General features: G+C 47.1%; 1 protein-coding gene across 2 annotated transcripts in view; it reads left to right on the forward strand.

Moving 5' to 3' along the window:
- DIS3L2 (DIS3 like 3'-5' exoribonuclease 2) overlaps nucleotides 1-20,034 on the forward strand; it is a 380,422-nt gene that overhangs the window by 326,991 nt on the left and 33,397 nt on the right. For both annotated transcript variants that reach the window (XM_082466171.1, XM_082466170.1), the window contains one exon: nucleotides 15,328-15,407. In XM_082466171.1, the coding sequence (XP_082322297.1) occupies nucleotides 15,328-15,407 (80 nt within the window). The remainder of the gene's footprint in view (nucleotides 1-15,327; nucleotides 15,408-20,034) is intronic.

Raw genomic sequence — 20,034 nt, forward strand, 5'->3', positions numbered from 1 at the left:
CCTGGGGTGCCCGGCACGGTGCTGAGCAGCACAGGGGGCGTGTTTAGCAAGTGCTTGCCCACAAAATTATAAAGTTCATGGCCAGAAGGAGACCAAGACAGTATCTCTTCCGAGGCTTTCACTTCACAGATGATGTCATGGGCAGAGGCCCTTGGCCTACATAACGGAAGCTGGCTCTCCGGTCCCCAACACTTTATCAGTAGGATATTAATAGATCCTATATTAATCTTAGTTTTTGTTGTTGTTGCTTTGTTTTGTTTTCATTCCTGCTATCCAGTATTTTGACTAGCTGACTGGCGTTTCTTCTTTTGCAAACCCTGAGGTAAGAAGCCCTTGGCTGTAGTTCTGCTCTTCCTACTACCTAACTGTGTGACAGTCATATCAACCAGAGGGCAGGTTCGTTGAAATGGAAAACCAGAGCCAGTCCACATCTTCCTCTCACTTGCTCTCAGTTGAGTGGGCTTACCTGCTACCTCCAGTCTGCCGGCAGGACCCTGCCTCTGGCAGGCCCACCCAGGCATCTGTCTCCTCCGGTCCGGCTTCTCCACCTGAAGCTGGGCGGGCGGTCTGCGCAGCCTCTCGCTAGGGCGACTTGCCTTAAATTCCAGTTGTTCTTCCGTCAGACCTTTGCCAGCGAGCCCTGAGAGACTGACTCTCTGAACGCCAGTTGCTGTCCTACGCCTGCTGGAATTTAGAGGAGAGAAGAAAATTGTCGGAGCCCCCAGCTTCCAGCTTGGTGCCCTCTTTATAGATGAAGAAATAGCAAGTGTGGCCCAGTGAGAAATGCACAGACTGTAGTTAGATGGGTTTGGGTTCCATTTCTAGGTCTGCCAGGTGTTGATTGCTGTATCACCTGACCTTGGTTGGGCAGGCAAGTTACTTAACCTCTCTGCACGTCAGTTTCCTCACCTTTAAAATGGCAGTAATAGTACCTGTGCACGTGAAGTTCTTGGTGCTGTGTCTGGTTGAATATGGAACCTCTTATTTCTGCTGCTTATTGCAGGCGCCTACATCACCTAGAAGTTCTTTTTTAATAAAGGTTCGTGGGGCTCAGAAACAGTCATCGATGGGGATTTCTCTATTGGAGCTTACAATCTCGTTAGACAGTATGATAGTTAAACAAATATACAGCTGGAGACTTGTTTCAACTTGAGAATAAATGAGAAGAATCAGACCACGATAGAAGCGATTTTCCCACATCCGGACTGTCGGAAGCCAGCCCTCTGCCGTGCTCTAGCAGGTCGCTGCGGCCTCTTCCTTTCCCAGGCGGAGATTAACAGACAAGTTGTTGCCAGTGCAGAGGCGCTGGGCAGCCTCCATGTTGAGGCACATCTGCCAACCTGGCAGGGCCTTGGAGGCTTTTCTGTTGAGGAGTGAGCCTCATGTAGGGGCACCACGGCCTCCCTGCCTACTGCTTCAGTAGGAAGCAGCCCAGGAGAGCTGGTCACCTGGGAATACAGTAGGGCTGCCCGGCCACCAAGCCGCCGCAAGTGCCGGCAGGGCTGCTGAAGAAGACGGGACACTTTGAAGCATGTGTCCTCCTGCGGAGTGCCCTCCTGCTGTGTGTCCTTTGCAGAGAGAAGTGGCTTCCCAAATATCACTCCAGTTAAGAAGTTGAACCCTATTAATGTGGAAATTCCTTGGGTTTTAGAGTGATCACATCTGGGACTGTTGAGTCCCACCCAGTCAGCTTGTTCCAGTGTGTCCTCTTTTCAATTTGATCTCAACTCATTATAACAAAATAACAATAACAAAAAAACGAACAACCCAATCCAAAAATGGGCCGAAGACCTAAATAGACATTTCTCCAAAGAAGATATACAGATGGCCTACAGACACATGAAAGAATGCTCAACATCATTAATCATTAGAGAAATGCAAATCAAAACTACAATGAGATATCATCTCACACCGGTCAGAATGGCCGTCATCAAAAAATCTAGAAACAATAAATGCTGGAGAGGGTGTGGAGGAAAGGGAACACTCTTGCACTGTTGGTGGGAATGTAAATTGATACAGCCACTATGGAGAACAGTATGGAGGTTCCTTAAAAAACTACAAATAGAACTACCATACGACCCAGCAATCCCAATACTGGGCATATACCCTGAGAAAACCATAGGTCAAAAAGAGTCATGTACCAAAATGTTCATTGCAGCTCTATTTACAATAGCCAGGACATGGAAGCAACCTAAATGTCCATCGACAGATGAATGGATAAAGAAGATGTGGCACATATATACAATGGAATATTACTCAGCCATAAAAAGAAATGAAATGGAGGTATTTGTAATGAGGTGGATGGAGTTAGAGTCTGTCATACAGAGTGAAGTAAGTCAGAAAGAGAAAAACAAATACAGTATGCTAACACATATATACGGAATCTAAGGGAAAAAAAAAAAAAAAAAAGGCCATGAAGAACCTAGTGGCAAGACGGGAATAAAGACACAGACCTACTAGAGAATGGACTTGAGGATATGGGGAGGGGGTGGGATGAGATGTGACAGGGTAAGAGAGTGTCATGGACATATATACACTACCAAATGTAAAATAGATAACTAGTGGGAAGCAGCCGCATAGCACAGGGATATCAGCTCGGTGCTTTGTGACCACCTAGAGGGGTGGGATGGGGAGGGTGGGAGGGAGGGAGATGCAAGAGGGAAGAGAAATGGGAACATATTGTATATGTATAACTGATTCACTTTGTTATAAAGCAGAAGCTAACACACCATTGTAAGGCAATTATACTTCAATAAAGATGTTAATAAAAAAAAAAAAAAAAGAAATAACCCTAAGCTTTATGACATCAGGAACATTTATCAGGTGTTTGCCATAGTCAGGTACTGTTATAATGTGTTTTCTTTCCCCTTATTTAATTTTCACAACCATATGAAGCAGGTACCATTATTGTCCCCATTTTACAGAGGAGGAAACTGAGGTACAAATAGGTAAGGTAACTTGCCAGGGGTCGTGTAGCTCATAAGAAGTAAAGCCAGATTTCAAAACCAGCCTGAAGTGTCTACACCCTTTACTTCTCTACCGTGTTGCTTGTTGTTTATAGGTACACCCACTCGAAAGCGAAATGAGCTCATTTCTGGTATAGTAAGACCTATATGTCCCAGGCAGGAGGGTTGCAGCAAAAGCTTGAACGCTTAAGAGTGCTAGAAAGAAAACTTGTCCAGTGCTGTGGGCAGTTATTCTAGAGGATCCCCAAGGTCCCTGTGAGAGCCTCTGACTGTCCCCTGAATTCCAGCCCAGAGCCCCTAGAGAGATTATACAAAGGTTGGAGAGAAAACAGATTTCTGCTTAATGAAAATGTTCCCCTAAGATTATTGTGAAACTTATTTTTTTAACATTTAACATTGTGTCTAGTTTCTTAAATGACTTTCAACTATGCAAGATTATCCAAGGATTCTCTATTACCAAAGCTGATGTTTCAGTTAGCAAGGCAAATAGAAAGTCTGTTCATTTTCCTTCTTGCTGGATCCCAGCCCTTTCTAATATCCTCTACTAACCTCTTTAATTTTTCTGATCTTTGCATTTCATCTTAGCTGTAAGCTTCTTTCTGTATTTTCTTTAAAGTTCACAATACCCATATGTTCTTTGGTCTTTACCATAGTTAGAATGGTACCTATTCGATTGATATAGTGTTCAAAAAGAAAAAGGCTCTTTAAGACACCAGTAATTATTTTGGATGAGAGTAGGAACCTCCCTCTGGTAACCCCAGGTATGGGCCTCCTAGGTGTCCCTTCCAGATTGTTCTGAGCAATCCAGTAAGCGTTGTCAGGTCAACAGGCATTTTGTGACTGGATGGCCGTGGCCAGTGATCTTTTGCCAGGAGGTGCAGCTAAGCCCACTGCTGCAGCTTGAAGGCTGGTTGCAGGAGGAGGACAGTAGGGCAGATTGGCTGCCCCAGGACCAGAAGGGACCTTAGAATGTTGTCCTGGAATATGTTGTCCAGACATCTGGCCTCATCTGGGAGGAAGGAAGCACAGTGGGCATGGAATCAAGTCATGAACTTTGACAGTTGCTCTTGGCTACGTAACACAGAATTACGCAGGGGAATGCTTCACTGCCACCTCTTTCTCATTAAAAGAGGTGAGCGCTGGTCCTCCTCAAATCTTCAGAGCTTTTCTTCTGACAGATATAGCAGGGACTTATTCTGGATGCTTTCCTCCAGTAAACCTAGAAAGTATCTCACATTCATCCGTAAAATAAACCACAAGGATGACCATAGAGGAACTCAGCTCCATTTTACAGGTGGGAAGGCTAAGGCCATCAGAACCCCACACGATCCCGGAGTCTGGGGAAGAACAGAGACAAGGCCAGAGCTGCTGGCTCCCAGCTTGGGGTTATATAACTCCTTCAGCTCCTCAAGTCCCTGGAAACTGAGGCCAATTCCCTGGAAGATCATTCTGTTCTCTCCTGTTTTTTCAAGAATAGAGCCAGCTTGATCACTGGCTCTGAGGCATGTATGAGAATGACCCGTTTTCTTTCTTCCATGAACTGAATGCCTACCGTCATGATCATTGTTTAATCAAGTTGTATTCGAACTTGCCTGGATCTCATATTTTTATGTATGTTTGGCTTATATTTTGAAGAACCTTATTTTATTTATGTATACTCTCATCTGTTTCCAAAAAGGATTTGAGAAGACTTGCAACAAAGGAAATAAACAGTAAAATGAATACAGTAGAAAGAAAGACAGAAAATCAGAGCCAAGGAAAAGAGGCAGAAGTAATAGGACATCTATAAGAGTGAGCGTAATTTCTGAGGCTGGGCATCATATTATCTGACTTCAGTGTCAGAAATGCAGAAATAGCTTCCTGCTTTGTGGGGAAGAGACAGATTTCATAAGGTTACTTCTTAGAACAAATCTCACTGAAAGTCAAGGGATACTTTTCCTAGCACTAAAAGCAGTTTCTCACATGAGGCTTGATATCGGGGGCATTAAGTGTTATAGTGGACGGATTTTTACATTTGTGGCCAATGAAGAAGGAGGTGTTATAAGGCTATTTCTTAAAATAAACCCGGGTGAAAGTTGAAGGGTAAAACACAGCTTAAGGAAGGCAAGTAAGCTAGTGAACAAGCTCATGTCATCTACAGGTGTCACTTCCCTGTAGCCTAACTTGACTCAAGGACAAAGCTTAGACCACCTGCCTGAGTGAGCAGATAGCCTGTCACTTAGGCTGCTTCTGACACATTTCCCTTGTGTCCGCTGTGCGTGTGATGGAAACTATGTAGCAGAGGCGCTGAAGTGGGAGGCTCTGGCAGGTGGACATTCTCCACTGTTGGGGGCAGGACCACAAGCTTTAGAAAGTAGGTGGCTAGGCTGCAAAACTGATACATTCTAAATGCCAGGAGACCCAGACAAGCTCTCTGTAAGATGCACAGCCACCTCCATGCATGTGGAGGGGCCATATGCGGTTCCCACAGTCAACATGGGCACTTCCCTGTGGAAGCAGCTTTGGGCAATTCCAGTCCCTGAAGAGTGGTTGGCCCGAGCCCTAGAGCTCTGAGCAGAGATGGCTCTGGTCTGGTAATGTCCCAACACGAGTCACCCTCTCTGGCTGTGAAAATCCTCAAAAGTGCTCCAGCTCTGAGTGGGTCGAGCACATCGGTTGCACCATCCCTCTGCATGCGACACGTGCAGACTTGCTCACCATGCTTTGTGTTCCCCATTGCCATATTTCTCAGGAATTTGAGGGGTAAAAATGTGGCCCAGTGACCAGGGAAGGCCTGATCAGGAAAGCTGGGGCAAGGGAACACCTGTTCTGCTAACACAGGTGCTGGGAAGGGGAATGAGTTCTTCTGTGCTGGTCTCACCCGGCGATAAAGGCAGAGGTGCTGCGGAGTCACGGCCCGCAGAGCTCTACTGCCCCGGCCTTGCTGGTGAGCCACGAAGTAACCCTCAGGCAGGCGGGCAGGAGGAGTCGGGGCTCTTCTCTCCCGGGACTGGCTTGCTGACTGAGGCAAACCCAGGATGAACCAACCAGGTTGGCCTCTGTGACGCCTGACTAAAGAGCAGCCTTCCCTATGGACTGACCATAGCTCTGGAGACAGGCGGCTTTTCTTCTGAGCGAGTAAAACTTCAGCACTGAAGAATCCTTGACCTGTCATTTTTAACCTTAATGAGGATAGAACGAGCCTCTGGAACAAGGTGCAGTGGAGTCAGGAGAAGTGGCTTTAAGTGAAAACACAGCTGTGGGGTTTACAGACGGCGCTGCAGGGAGGCGTCATCCAGTGGGAGCGGCCAGCCTCGCTATAGACTTTCCAACACTAATGAATCGGGAACTCCATGCTGAACAGGATTTAGTTTGATGGGTCTCTGTGCCAGCAGATGGATGTATTTTTCTTGAAAGACCAAGGTGCCAGAAATCTCCATGATTACGTTACTGGAGCAAGGTTCTTTTCTGTGGTTTGTGCAGTTGAGCGTCAGGGCTGCAGGATTCTCTTGCTCTTTCTCACTCTTATTTTTTCCAGGTCAGAACCAGAGCTTGGGGTGGGGAGGAAAATCCTGCTGAATGAGCAAGTTCTTTCTTAAAAAGCTTTCTCCAAGTCCAAAAAGACTTCAGTGGACTTAGGAGAAAGAAACCTAATACATTGCCATAGAATCACTGTGAACCAAGCGAAAGCCAAGTGCACAGCATCTTTGTCTTATAAAAGAAAGCAGAGAGGAGATGGAAAAAAAGAAATAATGCTTAGGAAATCCAAACCAAACAACGAAAACTAAAGAAGAGAAACTAAAGATCACCTCAGAGAACGTGAAGATTTCCTTCTAATAAGATTTTTCAATTGCAAAACCAAGGCTCAGGTAGAAGTAACTTTTCTCTTCTTTTTAAGCATGCCATAAACGGCATACCTGAGATGTTTGAACTCTGATGGGGTTTGCCACTTTCAGCTTAAGGGAGACTTGGACACCCTGCAAGACCAGTGGACTGTGAGGGGAAGAGTCAGCCGCGGAGACGCTGGAGGCTTCCCAGCCTGGTCCTTGACCTGCATTTGAACCTTGGTCCTAATAGCTAGCAGATTGAAGCAAGCTCACTGGCCTCCCGGAGAGCCCATGTTGGTTTGAACTAGAGCAGTGCTGGCCACAGAACCAGCACTCTGCTTTCACCAGCTACCTCTCTCCTTACTCCCCTGTGAGAGGAACTCGGAGCTGGGTCACGGAGGTTGCCCCCGGTCGGTCACGGAGCAGCCTGCGGAGAGGGGAACCACTCTCTTATGCCCGGCCTGCAAGTGCCGTCCAGGCCATGGCCAGAAAGAGAGCCGGTTGCCTGCCAGAGGTCATCTTGGAGCTGTTGTGGACGAGACAGGCAATTGCTAAACTTCTTAACACATCTCTTACCCTACCAAAGTCAGGCCAACGTTTTCGAAAGCACCAAAGGCTCTGAGCAGGTATTACTTAGCCGATGGAGTTTAGTACCAAGTGGCCCGTGTGTATGTTCTCCAGGAATGTGGCTGTTTTGGAAAGCCAGCTGTGCACCTGAGCAGATTAAAGGCCAGTTTGCTCATTAGCCCAGGGGAACATCTAGCAAGCCACCCTCAGCCACCTTTCCTGTCCCGTCCCATTACTCTTTTTCAGTCATTCTTATGAATGTAATCTGGCCCACTGGCTTCACTGGGCTGGTGTACAGAGTAAGGTCATGCTTCCTTTAATGGTTACATTAAATGACTCCATGGACCCCTCTGCTGCTTAGCCCGGGGCGTTCATTCTTCCCCTTAGGTTCCCCTAAAGGCTCTTCCTCAAGCAATGTCTGAGAACCCTGAGGAGGCCTTCCTTAGTCCTGAATCGGTCGTTCTTATTGCTCACCTGTTGTCACCAGCTGGGAGGATGGCCCTGTGGCCTCCCTTGCCTCCCTCTCCCACCCTAGGCCCGGAGGGCCTGCAGGAGGACCTTTTGCAGACCTACCAACCCCCGTAGGGCCTCCACCCCCACGTTCCCACAGCCCGTGCGGCCCCTTCCACTCACCCCTGCTCTCCGTCAGCTCACCCACGGTGCCGGTTTCCCTGAGGCAGGAGGGCTAGGTCAGAAGGGGTCCCAGCAGGAGTCTCACACTCTAGCTGCCCAGGGCCTACCCTCCTCTGTGATCTGGCCTGAGCCCCTGAAAGCAGAAGCCTCTTCTCTTTCCTGCTTGAGAGAGATTGGCTTGTCCTTTGTCCAGAGGAAAGGCTTGTCTCTAACTAGACCCATTTAAAGGCCTCCTTCCTCTGCTGCGAGAGGCTGACAGAGCAGCCTTGTTACTGCCTCGTGGGCCCTTTGCTGCCTTCCCTCCTTAGCCAGTACCAGGAGTGCTGTGCAGTTGCAAACTGTCCTCCCAGGGAAGAGGTTGGCTCGTAGCGGGCTCTTCTGCTTGACATGGCAGCTGCCTCTGGAAAGGGAAAGCCGGACGTCATGAAGTCTCGGAGTAGCTGTCATCCTTGCAGGCCAGCGTTCCAAGCTGAGCCACTCTGTGGATGGACCCCTGTAGGCCTTGATTAGAGCCAGCACTGGCACAGATGGCAGCCTGTAGGCCTGCCTGTTTCCTTGCCACGCTTGGCTCATGGGATGTAATCAGTAAATACTGTTGAGTGAAGGACCGAGTGCCTCTTCATAGGCACTGGCAAGATGGCAGCTTCTGGGCACCGAGAGGATTTGAGCCACTGCTTGTAGTCTGGTGGCACAGTGACTGAGGGGTGGCACACGTGCGGCAGAATCTCTCTACAGAAGTGAGAGTGATTACAAACTCGGATGAAATTGGGTGACTTTAGGAGCTTGCAGGGGAACATGATTCTGTGCCTGTAAATTTTTTTTTTTAATTAATTAATTTATTTATTTCTGGCTGCGTTGGGTCTTGGTTGCTGTGCGCGGGCTTTCTCTAGTTGCGGTGAGCGGGGGCTACTCTTCGTTGTGGTGCGCGGGCTTCTCACTGCAGTGGCTTCTCTTGTTGCGGAGCACGGGCTCTAGGCGTGCGGGCTTCAGTAGTTGTGGCAGGTGGGCTCAGTAGTTGTGGCTCACGGGCTCTAGAGCGCAGGCTCAGTAGTTGTGGCACATGGGCTCAGTTGCTCCGCGGCATGTGGGATCTTCCCAGACCAGGACTCGAACCTGTGTCCCCTGCTTTGGCAGGCGATTCTTAACCACTGTGCCACCGGGGAAGTCCCTGTGTCTGTAAATTAAATGACTGGAGCAGTTAGTTGCTGACAGGTAAACGAGATGCTCCAAATCTCTACTCTGCAATTCAGCTCAGAGACATGCTTTGGGCACCTGCTGTGGAAAGAGATAAGGGCACTGAGTGCCCAGGGTACCTGGTGAAGCTACCCATCCCGAACCGTTGGACTCACTGGGGAGAGTGGCCCTGCCTCCAGTTACCAGAGGAGGGAATAATAAAAGATCCACTTTTACAGAGAGAATCTCAAAGGATGTGTGGGATCTTGCTGGGACAGACAGGAAGGGCTCCCCTGGAAGCAGTCGTGGCACAAGGAGGGGCCCAGAGGTAGGAGAGTGCACGGCTTGGTCCAGCCTCATGCAGTGAGCTGTGCAGTTGTAGAAGGAACGCACGGAGCTTTGCAGCAGGACGACGCCGGGGCGCTCTTCCCTGTCTGGCAGACTCGTGTTTCTCCTTCAAGACGCCCGTCCTCTGCCCTGGGGCCCTCCCGGGTTGGCACACCCTCCTCGGCACTTGCCACCCCACCGGTCCCTTGGTCACAGTCCATATTTGTTCACGTGGGCAACCAGCCCCCAGAGGGCCTGGGCCGTGTTTAATTCATGAATATATTTCCGACATATAGACAGCAGGAAGTCATCAAGGTCCTTACAGATGGAAGTGTCATCAGGCTTGTGTTTAGAAGGATGGCTCAGCTGTGTTATGGAGAGTGGATTAGAGAGAGCAGAGCCAAGGGAGTGGAGTGTGTCGGTGTCCTCGAGAGAAATAATGAGCAATTACAAAGAGCGGCCGAGGCCCGGAAGGCTGGCAGGGACCGGGCACGGCTCCCTCGAGACCCTGCCTCTACTTTTCTCTGAGTCTTTTGAGTCTGCTTCCTTTGTGAGTTGGCTTCATTCTCAGGCTGGTAGCAAGCAAGTTGCAGCAGTTCTGGCCCTCGTGCCCGGAAGCACCCAGCAAACACTGGCCTCCGTTCGATCACATGACCATTCCTGAACCAGTGCCTAGGGCCAGGAAATGCCGTGCACTGACTGGCTTGGGTTCCCGATCAGTTACTGAAAGGTGTATGAGGTTACCTTAGAACCGCCAGGCCCAGCCCCGCAGACTGGATCTGCTTCCCCTTGAATCCCCGGGCCTGGGGTGGGAGGGCGTATAGCTGAATGAAACTAGAATACCATTAGGAAGGAGGAAATGACTGCTAGACATGCACTTAATGTCTGCTGTGGGGACCAGCTGGACCGATTCATTCACGTATTGAACCGCGCACATAGTAGGCACCTGCTCCCACACCCACACGTACCTACACACCTGCAGGGACGCGCTTTGTGGACTGGTTTATCTGGGTGACATCATCTCATCCTCCCGAATGAATATCAGACCTCTCATGGAGGACCCCACGCCCCACCCCAACCTCTGACTCTCCATTTCTCGACTTCTCCTTGGATCTTGTGATTGTTCCATCTCCAAGATCAGACATGGCCTACTGTCTGACCACAGCCTCCAGTGCCCCCCACTTCCTCACCCAGTGACTCCCACAAACCCTCTCCTTGACCTCATGGACACCTCGGAGGCCAGTATAGGCCAGTGGTTAGCAACATGGACCACACTTCAGTTCTGCCACTTACTTGCTAATTTACTTAAACTTCTCTGCAGCGTAAGGATAGGAGCCAACCTCGCAGGGTTGTTGGGAGGATTAAATAAAGTCACACTTGAAAGGTGCCTAGGACAGAGGACGTACCCAAAAAATATTAGCTCCGTACAAGACATCTTTCACCCAGACTCTTCTGTTTTCTTCCAGTCAGTCCCTTCCATCTGTTTCCATTCCATTTCCTGCCTGTTTCCCCATAGAGTCCCTGATCCATCTGTTGCCAGTATTATACCTCTACTCCCTTGATCCCTCAAACCTATTCTTCCCTCAGACCTTTCTGGCAAATGCTCAGCTCTGCACCCACCTACCTTTCTTCATGCCAGCGTCTAGGTTGTTAGAAAAAAAATCATCTGGGCAGATGGTTGCTACGGTAACTTCAGATCCTGTGGCCTCAGCTAGACCCTTAATGCTCCCTGGCAATCCTTATGCTCTTCTCTGGTCAGCTGTTTCTCCTATTCTTCAAAGAAGCAATTTCAAACTTTCATCATATTCCTCCAACTTCCGTTCCTTCCCTCACCAAACCCTCCATTCCTTGCAGATAATTTGGCCTCCTAATTCTTAGAAAAGAACAATAATCAGGCTGGAACATTCCAAGCCACCACCATGCCCGCATACCCCCCCACCAAATCCATAGATAGACCTTCAGCCCCACCCCGCCTTCCCTACTGCTGCAGTGAGAAAGGGTCTTCACTTGCATGTTGGATTCCAACCCCTCCTGTCATCTCAGACACCTCGACTCCTCACTTATCTCTCTCCTGTGTCTTCAACCCCTCCCTCTATAGTTCCTCCTTCTATCAGCATTTAAACCAGTCTCTGTCATCTTACAGTCCACTCTCCTTCAATCCCACATCCTATTATCCAATCCCATTCCATTCCATTCATCTTGGCTCTTCCCTACCACTCTCTAATTTGCTGAAAGAGTTAACACTCATGATCCCCATTTCCTCACGTTCTGCTCATTTTTCAACCCATCGCACCCTGATCTCTGCTTCCACCACTCTCCTGAGAGTTCTCGTTGCTAAATCCAACGGATTCTTTGTTTGTCTGCTTGTTCCTCCCTTACTTGACCTCTTAGAAGGATTTGATGCTGCTGAGCGCTCCCTCCTTGAGACATGTTCCCGCCTTGGCTCCTGTGACATCATAACTTAGAACACCGTGGTTACTCCTTCTCAGTCTCCATTGTCCAGCTCTTGAATGTAGCTGTTCCATCGAAAACCTCATTTTTACTCAACATACTCTCTCGGGACCATCTCATCCACTCCAGTGGCTTCAGTTGCCATCTGACTTCCCATCCAAAGTTTCCCAAACTTGTACCTCCAGGTTACAGTCTTGCTTATAAAATTCAGAATTGTTTATACAGCTGCCTACTGGTCATCTCCACTAAGATACCTCTTAGGCACCTTAAAATCAGCACTCCCGACCCTGCTATTCCTCCTTATCACGGGAAGCGTCTTCCTGGCTCTTAGACATTGTCTTTGGCTCCTCTCTCTCTTGCAGAGTTTATTATCTCCAGGCCATCACCAAGTCCTACAGTTCTGGTAAGGTGGCAAGGACATAGGTTCTGGTTGAAATTCCAGTTCTAACTGTGGTTTGAACAAATTACTTCACCTTTTTCCAACTCAAGTTCCTCACCTGTGAAAAGGAAATAGTAATACCTAATTCACATGGCTGTGGTCATGGGGGACTTCTCTGGCGGTCCAGTAGTTAGGACCCCGTGCTTTCACTGCCGAGGGCCCGGGTTCGACCCCTGGCCGGGGAACTAAGATCCCACAAGCCGTGCGGCACGGCCCCAAGAAAACCCAAAAACATAAAAACAATAAAACAAACAAAAAACCAAATGGTTGTGGTCAGGATAAAGGAAAGCCCTTACTTGGTAGGCTTTCAGTAAATATGAGCGCTCTTCTGTCCCCATTTCCTCTCTCCCCATCCCCATCACCCCCTCTGCTTACTCACCTTATTGTTGAATTGGTGTATATATAGTTTCTTGACCTTGAGAATCCCCCAGGAATGAAGTTTCCCATAATTCCTTCATGACCAAGGACAACAGCTTATGTCTCATCATGCTTCTCATAAAGACTTTGGAAAATGCAAAGAAAGTAAAGCAATCACTGTTGCCATTTTGATATCGTTCCTTCCAGCCTTCTATGCATTCTTTGTTCTTTTTTTTTATATATATATATAATTGAGTACGCATCCTGCTTCTCTTCATCTAATCCAGATATTTTCCCAGGTTAATAAAAATTCTTCATAAACAATTTAATGGCTGCATGCTATTCTGCACGTGACTACAGTATGGTTTATTTAACTATTTTGCTATTGTTGGTTTTTTAGAGTCTTTCCAATAAATAATACTGAGGTAAACAGTTTTACAAAAAAAAAAAAAACCCACTTTTCCTCCTACGTTTATAATTTTTCTAAGCCATAAATTCATAACTTGAATCACTGAACTGAAGGATTTGAAAATTACTAAGCAGTGCAGTCTGAAATGGGCTAAATGAATATAGGCCTTGCCTTAACTACAAAGAGGGAAGTAAAGAAAAAAGGGTTGTAATTAACAGATATTTTAAAATAATTGTTTTCTGTTTTACCGAAAGAGGGCTTGGAAGATCCAAGCAGTGCTCTGTGGGGAAAACATGCCTTTGACTTGAAGTTCCTGGGTCCATGATGGTAAAGGAGGGCTTGTTTCTGTTTTTGTATTTTCATCTGGGTCATTGAGAGGACAGGCCATTCCTACAAGCTCGTTTCCCTCTAAGGAAGAGAAAAATCATCCAGCATCTAATGATGCAGATCATTAGTTGTGTTAACAGCCTTGCAGTTAACAAAAAAAAAAAAAAAGTTATAACAATGTATCCTCCTAATGTGCAGTTAATTTTAGTTAAAACTTCCCTGGTGATTTTAATTTTTTAATTTAATTTAACTTATTATTAGTTTGTTTGTTTGTTTGGCCTCGCCGTGCAGCTTGAAGGATCTTAGTTCCCCAACCAGGGATTGAACCCGGGCCACCACAGTGAAAGCACCAAGTCGTAACCACTGGACCGCCAGGGAGTTCCCTCCCTGGTGATTTTTAAACCCAGTGAATTTGTAAATCTAGTAAATGACCCTGCATTTGGAAATGTTAGAGCTGCCATAGCCACCTGGGCTCTAGCAAGACACACACAACTCACTGAGCTCGGGCTTCCCAGCAGCTCCCGAGCACTGCCCTCAGAACCCAGAGTTGATTACCGGATTCCTTGTTCCTGATCTTCCCTGATCAGAAAAAGCTGATGCGTGCCTCAAAGTTAACATGCCCAGGACTTCCCTGGCAGTCCAGTGGTTAAGACTCTGTGCTCCCATTGCAGGATTGCAGGGGGCACGGGTTCGATCCCTGGTCAGGGAAGATCCCACATGCCTCGTGGCACAGCCAAAAAAATGTTAACATGTCCAAAACCAGACTTTGGACTCTCTACCCATCCCTGCATTCAGTCTTCTCTCTCAGCAATGAAACCACCACCTGCCTGGTTGTTTAAATCAAAACCTTGAACCATCCTTGATTTCTTCTTTTCTGTCCTCACCACTCCCCAACACCAAATCCATCAGCGTATTCTGTCGATTCTACTTCTAAAAATTTACTTGAGATCTCAAATTGTCCATTTCTCTCCATCTTGCCCACCTGCCCTCTCGTCCCAGCCCCCATCACTGCTCACCTGCACTACTCGGTAGCCTCCCACGGGGCTCCTACTTCTGCCCTCTCCTCTACAGTCTTTTCTCTATGCAGTAGCCAGAGGGATCCTGCTAAAACTTAACTTTGGTCATGTCATCCACCCCTTCCTTAAAACATGTCACAGGCTTCCCTTTGCTAGTAAGGTAAAGGCCAAAAACTCTAACATGGCTGAGAAGGTCCCACGTACCCTGCCCTGGCCTTCCTCTCCAGCATCATTGCCCACCATTTCCCCATATACATCCTTCAGTTCCTGCAACTCCTGCACCGAGGGCTCTATACATGTTATGTTCTCTGCTGAGGAGGACCCTCTTCTCTCCCCATCCATCTTTTGCACAGTCTAGGTAACCCCTCCTTCCCACTTTCCCAGTCTAGGTCAGGTTATTTACTTCTATAGAAACATGGGAGGTTTTTTCCTTCTTTAGAGAACCTATTTCAAAGTTTCATATATATAAAAAAAGTTTTTCCATTCATCAGCATAATTATGTGATTGATGTCTGTCTCCTCTACTAGACCATAAGATCCTCTCTGCTTACTGTTCACTGTTCTTTCCCCATCAGCTAGCTCAGTGTCTGGCACAAAGTAGGTGCTTAATAAAAAAAAAATTGGTTGCATGCTAACTGAAGAAGTCAAGTCCTGGTAACTGTCCTCCTTGACAACAGTGTCCTGTCAGGTGCAGGCTCTTCCCAGAGGGGGCAGACCCGGGTTCTCCATAACACATCATCTTGAGGGAGTGTGATTTCGCTTGTCTTCTTGTTGTTGTTGTTTTTCATTTCAGCTGTCAGAATGAATAGAGCATGCTACCTAAAACTTACTTGTTTTTCTTTTCTCTCCTTATTCAGCTAAAGCTTGCTTTTACTCTGGACCACGAGACAGGATTGCCTCAAGGATGTCACATCTACGAGTACCGTGACAGCAACAAGTAAGTCACTCTGTGGGAAAGAGTGTCAGCTCACCATGTCCTGCAGAGGTAGCACCCATAGTCTTCCTTACACTGGGCTTCCCTGACAAAGGGATTGTCAGGAAGGAAATCACACTTTTTGTGACTGTACTAGAAAATAGCTGGCACAAAAATATTTCTCCTGTAAAATCTCTTTTGCCCTTCAATATAGGACTTGGAATACTTGTGTAGGAGCAGGTGTAATGTATTAGAAGTCTGTTTCAAAGCAAACCTTCCTTTCCAGGCTCCAGCTCCTCTAGATACTGCGCTACCCACTCCGTCTCCAATCATGCGCTTGCTAACTGGGTTCACCGTGTGACTGTGGCTGTTGTTGTCATTCGGTCTGACTATACTGTGTTTACAGGTTTGTTGTGATAGGCCACCTTGTGAATCTTTCCTTCTTTCTTTCTTTCTTTAAAAAAGTTTTTTAGATTTTTAAAATAATTTTTATTGGAGTATAGTTGACTTACAATGTTGTGTTATTTTCAGGCGTACAGTAAAGTGAATCAGTTACACATATACATATATTCACTCTTTTTTAAGATTCTTTTCCCATACAGGTCATTACAGAGTACTGAGTAGAGCTCCCTGTGCTATAGAGCAGGTCCTTATTAGTTACCTATTTTATATATAGTAGTGTGTATACGTCAATCCCAATCTCCCAATTTATCCCTCTCCGCCCCCTTACCTTGGGAATTTTACAGTTGGGGGATTTCTGGGTACTTACAAAGGTTTAAGTTGGTGGCCTTATTAGAAAGATGGCACTTGGCGTAGTTTTATACACCTCTTCTCTTCATCACAGACTGCCTCCTTGACGGTGTATTTTTGTCTGTGGGCCAGTGAAAGTGGTGGTGAGTGAGGTAAAGGGAGTGTGCCCTGATGATGACAAGGACGGTGATGAAGGGTGAGGGCAGCTCCCCTTGGGCTCTTACTGGGTGTTAGGCACAGTCCAGGGACATTACGTTTGTTATCCCACTTAATTCTCATGGTAACCTGAAGAGTTTTCTTTTATTATTGTTGTACTTGCAGAAGCTGAGGTCTAGGGAATGTATGTAACTTGTTCAAGGTCACTTGCCACAGCTGTGTGAGGCAGCGTCAGCATTATCACATTAATTCGGGGAAGAAAATAGATGAAAGGCAATTGATGTCCCAAGTTGCTACTTTTGGAAACTTCACTGATGACAAGAATAGTCCCAACCTGGACTCAAGGACTAATTGTTTGAATAGCCAACTGTTTAATTTTATCCGGTGGAAAGATCAAATAGGCACAGGCCAGTGGAATCATACATTACCTTCCAGAAGAGAAACTCACGTCTTCCTCAAGAGCTCATGCTCTGTTATGGGTGGAAGATGGGTTATCGTGTGCCTTTGTGACCAAATTTCCATTCAGATCACTTTCAAGGCATTATTCCTCTTTGTAATTTATCTTTAGGAGGATGCTATCGTCAGCTATTGTGTACCCTCAATTCCCACCAAATTAATCATTCAGAAAAGGTTGACCAAGCATCCTTTAACACCATCATTCCTCCTCTTGGATGGCACTGTTTCTGGAAGACAGTTACAGGATTTCTAGGTCATTGTGTCAGAGATACAATCTCAGCTTCTGATAATGCTTAGTTCAGCAGAGAAGTAGGGCTAGACTTCTCTGGGGTCAGGACTGACGGGGACAGGTGAGCGAGTCCCTCGGTGGCAGGGGCAGGCATTGTTAGGGAGTGAGAGAATTGTAAGCCGTAGCCCTCCTTGTCAGCGCTGCCCTGAGCTCCCTGATGCTTGCTGGATGGCCGTGGATGGCAGCCCTCACACGACAGATCGTGGCCGCAGAAACACAGTGGTGTCAGGCTCAGGGGTGTTTACATACTCCAATTCTGGCCTGACTCTCTGCTCTTTGGAAATAAGGTTGGCAGAGTTTTTGTTCAGTGGGAGAAGGGCACCAGCTTTAAGTTCATGTCTGAGCAGTTCAGAGGTCCGGTGACAACAACTTACGTTTTCTTTGAAACTGATCGGAGAAAATAGCCTAGCTCTGTTTCTTGGCCTAATTCCCAACTCCTAGCATATTATCAGAATAAGCAATGTAGGAGAGAATGTAGGAGTTGTAAGTATTGATAAGCTTTGGACCAAAGACCTGTAAAAGAAAGCCTTTGTGTAGGAAACTGGGTAGGAGCCATGATCTCGGAAAGTATGACTATCAGATGCCTCAGTGGTCCCTCCCTACTGTTCTCTCTTGCTAGAGGCAGTCTTGGGGTTTATTCTCAACCTGTGGACGAGTTTTCTAACCTCCCCAAGCCTCAGGTTTCTTCATCTGTTAAGAACAATGGGACTAATGATAACTTTTCTGGCATGATTGTCATGGGGATTGAATGGGAAGACATTGTCGCCGGCCTAGCACGTAGAATGCCCACAGTAAATGTTGATTGCCTCTCCTGAAAAATGGTCTCAGAAAAATCATCCTGACTTCCCTTCTGTTTTCCCAGTGCCAGCAGGGCCGCATCCCTGCACTGTGGCTGCAGCTGGCAGAGTTTTGAGTAGTAAGAGGCTGGGGCACGCTCCTCTGACTGCCCTCAGCTGTGCGCGCTCCGTCCGAAGGCAGCCTCCTCTCCCCACTGTGAGCTGTGAAGTCAAGCATGGAGAGCCCCGTGAGCTTGCCTGTGACTTTCTCCTCTCTCCCAGGCTCTGCCCTGTGTTCCTCTGTTTACTGTTAGGGACAATTCCCTCGACTACCTGAATCTCAACCTTGGTGTTTAGGAAATGAGGAGATTCCACCCCAGGCCCTTAAGGGGCCCATGTTGTCTCAGCCAAGTAACATGCAGGCAACGGCAGCAGAGAGATGGGGTTCTACATATAGAAGAAATTAGCTGAATATTAGTTTGGTACATTTAATTACTGAAACTACTGCTTTTATCTGGGTGTTCTCTGCAGTATAATTTGTAATCATTTTCGTATTTATCCCTGCCAATTTCAGTCCATCAGCAAAGAAGTTTTTCTGAATAAGTGCTGTGGCTCTCGGATAGCTCTCCCCAGTGGCCTTTTCCTATTAAATGGAATAGTCCTGAAAATAGGCACTCTGCTTTTATACTTCCTGGACTCTCGTGTCAGCTTCCTTTCCTGGAATATCCTAGTAGCCCCTATCCGTGACTCTATGTCATCCCATTCTTCTCCATCAAGAAGCTCGTTTAGCCTCTGTGCTCCAGGGAGGACAGGCCCTGGGACTTGTCCATCTCTGGTGGGACTTAGGCTCTGGAGGGCACAGCTGTCAGGTAAGCATTCTTAAAGCTCTGAGGTCATTAGGGGAAAGAAGCTGCCCTATTGTGCCTCAGGTTAGATTAGTAAAGCTCTTCTCCTTGAATTATTCCGCCAGCCTCCCAAACACTGCTCAAATCTGCATCTAAGAGGTGTGAGGCTCCGGCCTCCCCCCCCCGCCCTGACAGGTACTGCCAGTGGCAACCCACAGACCTGGGGACCACCTTCTTTTTCTCTGTTGCAGAAACTTCATCTGCCTTTAATATGCGTGTTAAATCCAGTGAAGCCAGAACTGATCGAAAGTCATGTTTTTCAAATTAGGGCTTGGAGGTCTCTTCAGAGAGCAAAGAACAGGCCTAAAAGGGTGAACAAGTGATTCACGAGAATTCAGTTCAACATTTATTAAGCCCCTACTCCACACAATGTATTGTGCGAGGCACTAGGGAGACAAAGATAAATGGGGCCTGGTCTGTGACCTCAAGGAGTTTGTGTAAATAGAAGAAGGCACTGCAGCACCCTCCAGGGTGCGCTTCAGCGGTAAGAGTTGAGAGCCGTGGGAACAGTACTGAGGCCAGTGACTGCTTCTGACTTGGGAGCAACTCCGTGGATGGTGGCACCCTGCACAAACAGCTTCGTCCACAGTACTCCCCACCATCCTCCTCCTCACCGCCAGGACGGCCGAGCTCCTGTGCAAAATGTCCTCCCTGCCTTTAGCCCTCTCACCTCCAGCCTGTCCTCTCTGCAGCCTGAGGGAGCTTTACATGCCTTTTCATTCTGGTTGCTTTTGCGACGTTATTTTTGTCTTCGATGTTCTGTCATTTTACTACATTACGCCTAAGAGTAGATTCATCTGTACTGTTCATCTGTGTAGCTTAGGACTCAGGGTAGTTCTTCCCATTTTGAAATTATCTATTATCTTTTTTATTCTCCCTAATCTGTTCTTTTGGAACTCCTGTTAGAAACCTACCATCTGATTCTTTCACCTCTCTTTTTCCTCCTCCTTTTCTGCCAGTGCTGCGTTGTGAGGCACGTCCTCAAAAATAAGGAGCTATAAGGAGACTAATAAACCGTCTGTCGGTTTACTAGTCCCCTTATAGCTGTTTATAATCTGCTCTTTGATACCCCTTCCTGATTTGGGTGTTTAGTTTTTATTTTTAATTTTTAGAAGTTCTGTTTGGAGCTTTTTAAAATCAGGCCGTTATTTTTTTTTTACTGTTCTTTTTTCCTGTCCTAGTTTTTCACTCTGATTTCTATTCCTTTCATCTCTTCCAGTTATTTTGATTATATTTATTTTATAGCCTTTTTCTGATTGTTCGCTTATTTCTAGTTCTAAGGGTACCAGTTCTCCCATATGAGTCTCTATTGACTTGCC

The sequence above is a fragment of the Balaenoptera physalus genome (genome assembly GCF_965194825.1).
Source record: "Balaenoptera physalus genome assembly, chromosome: 6".
Taxonomy (NCBI): domain Eukaryota; kingdom Metazoa; phylum Chordata; class Mammalia; order Artiodactyla; family Balaenopteridae; genus Balaenoptera; species Balaenoptera physalus.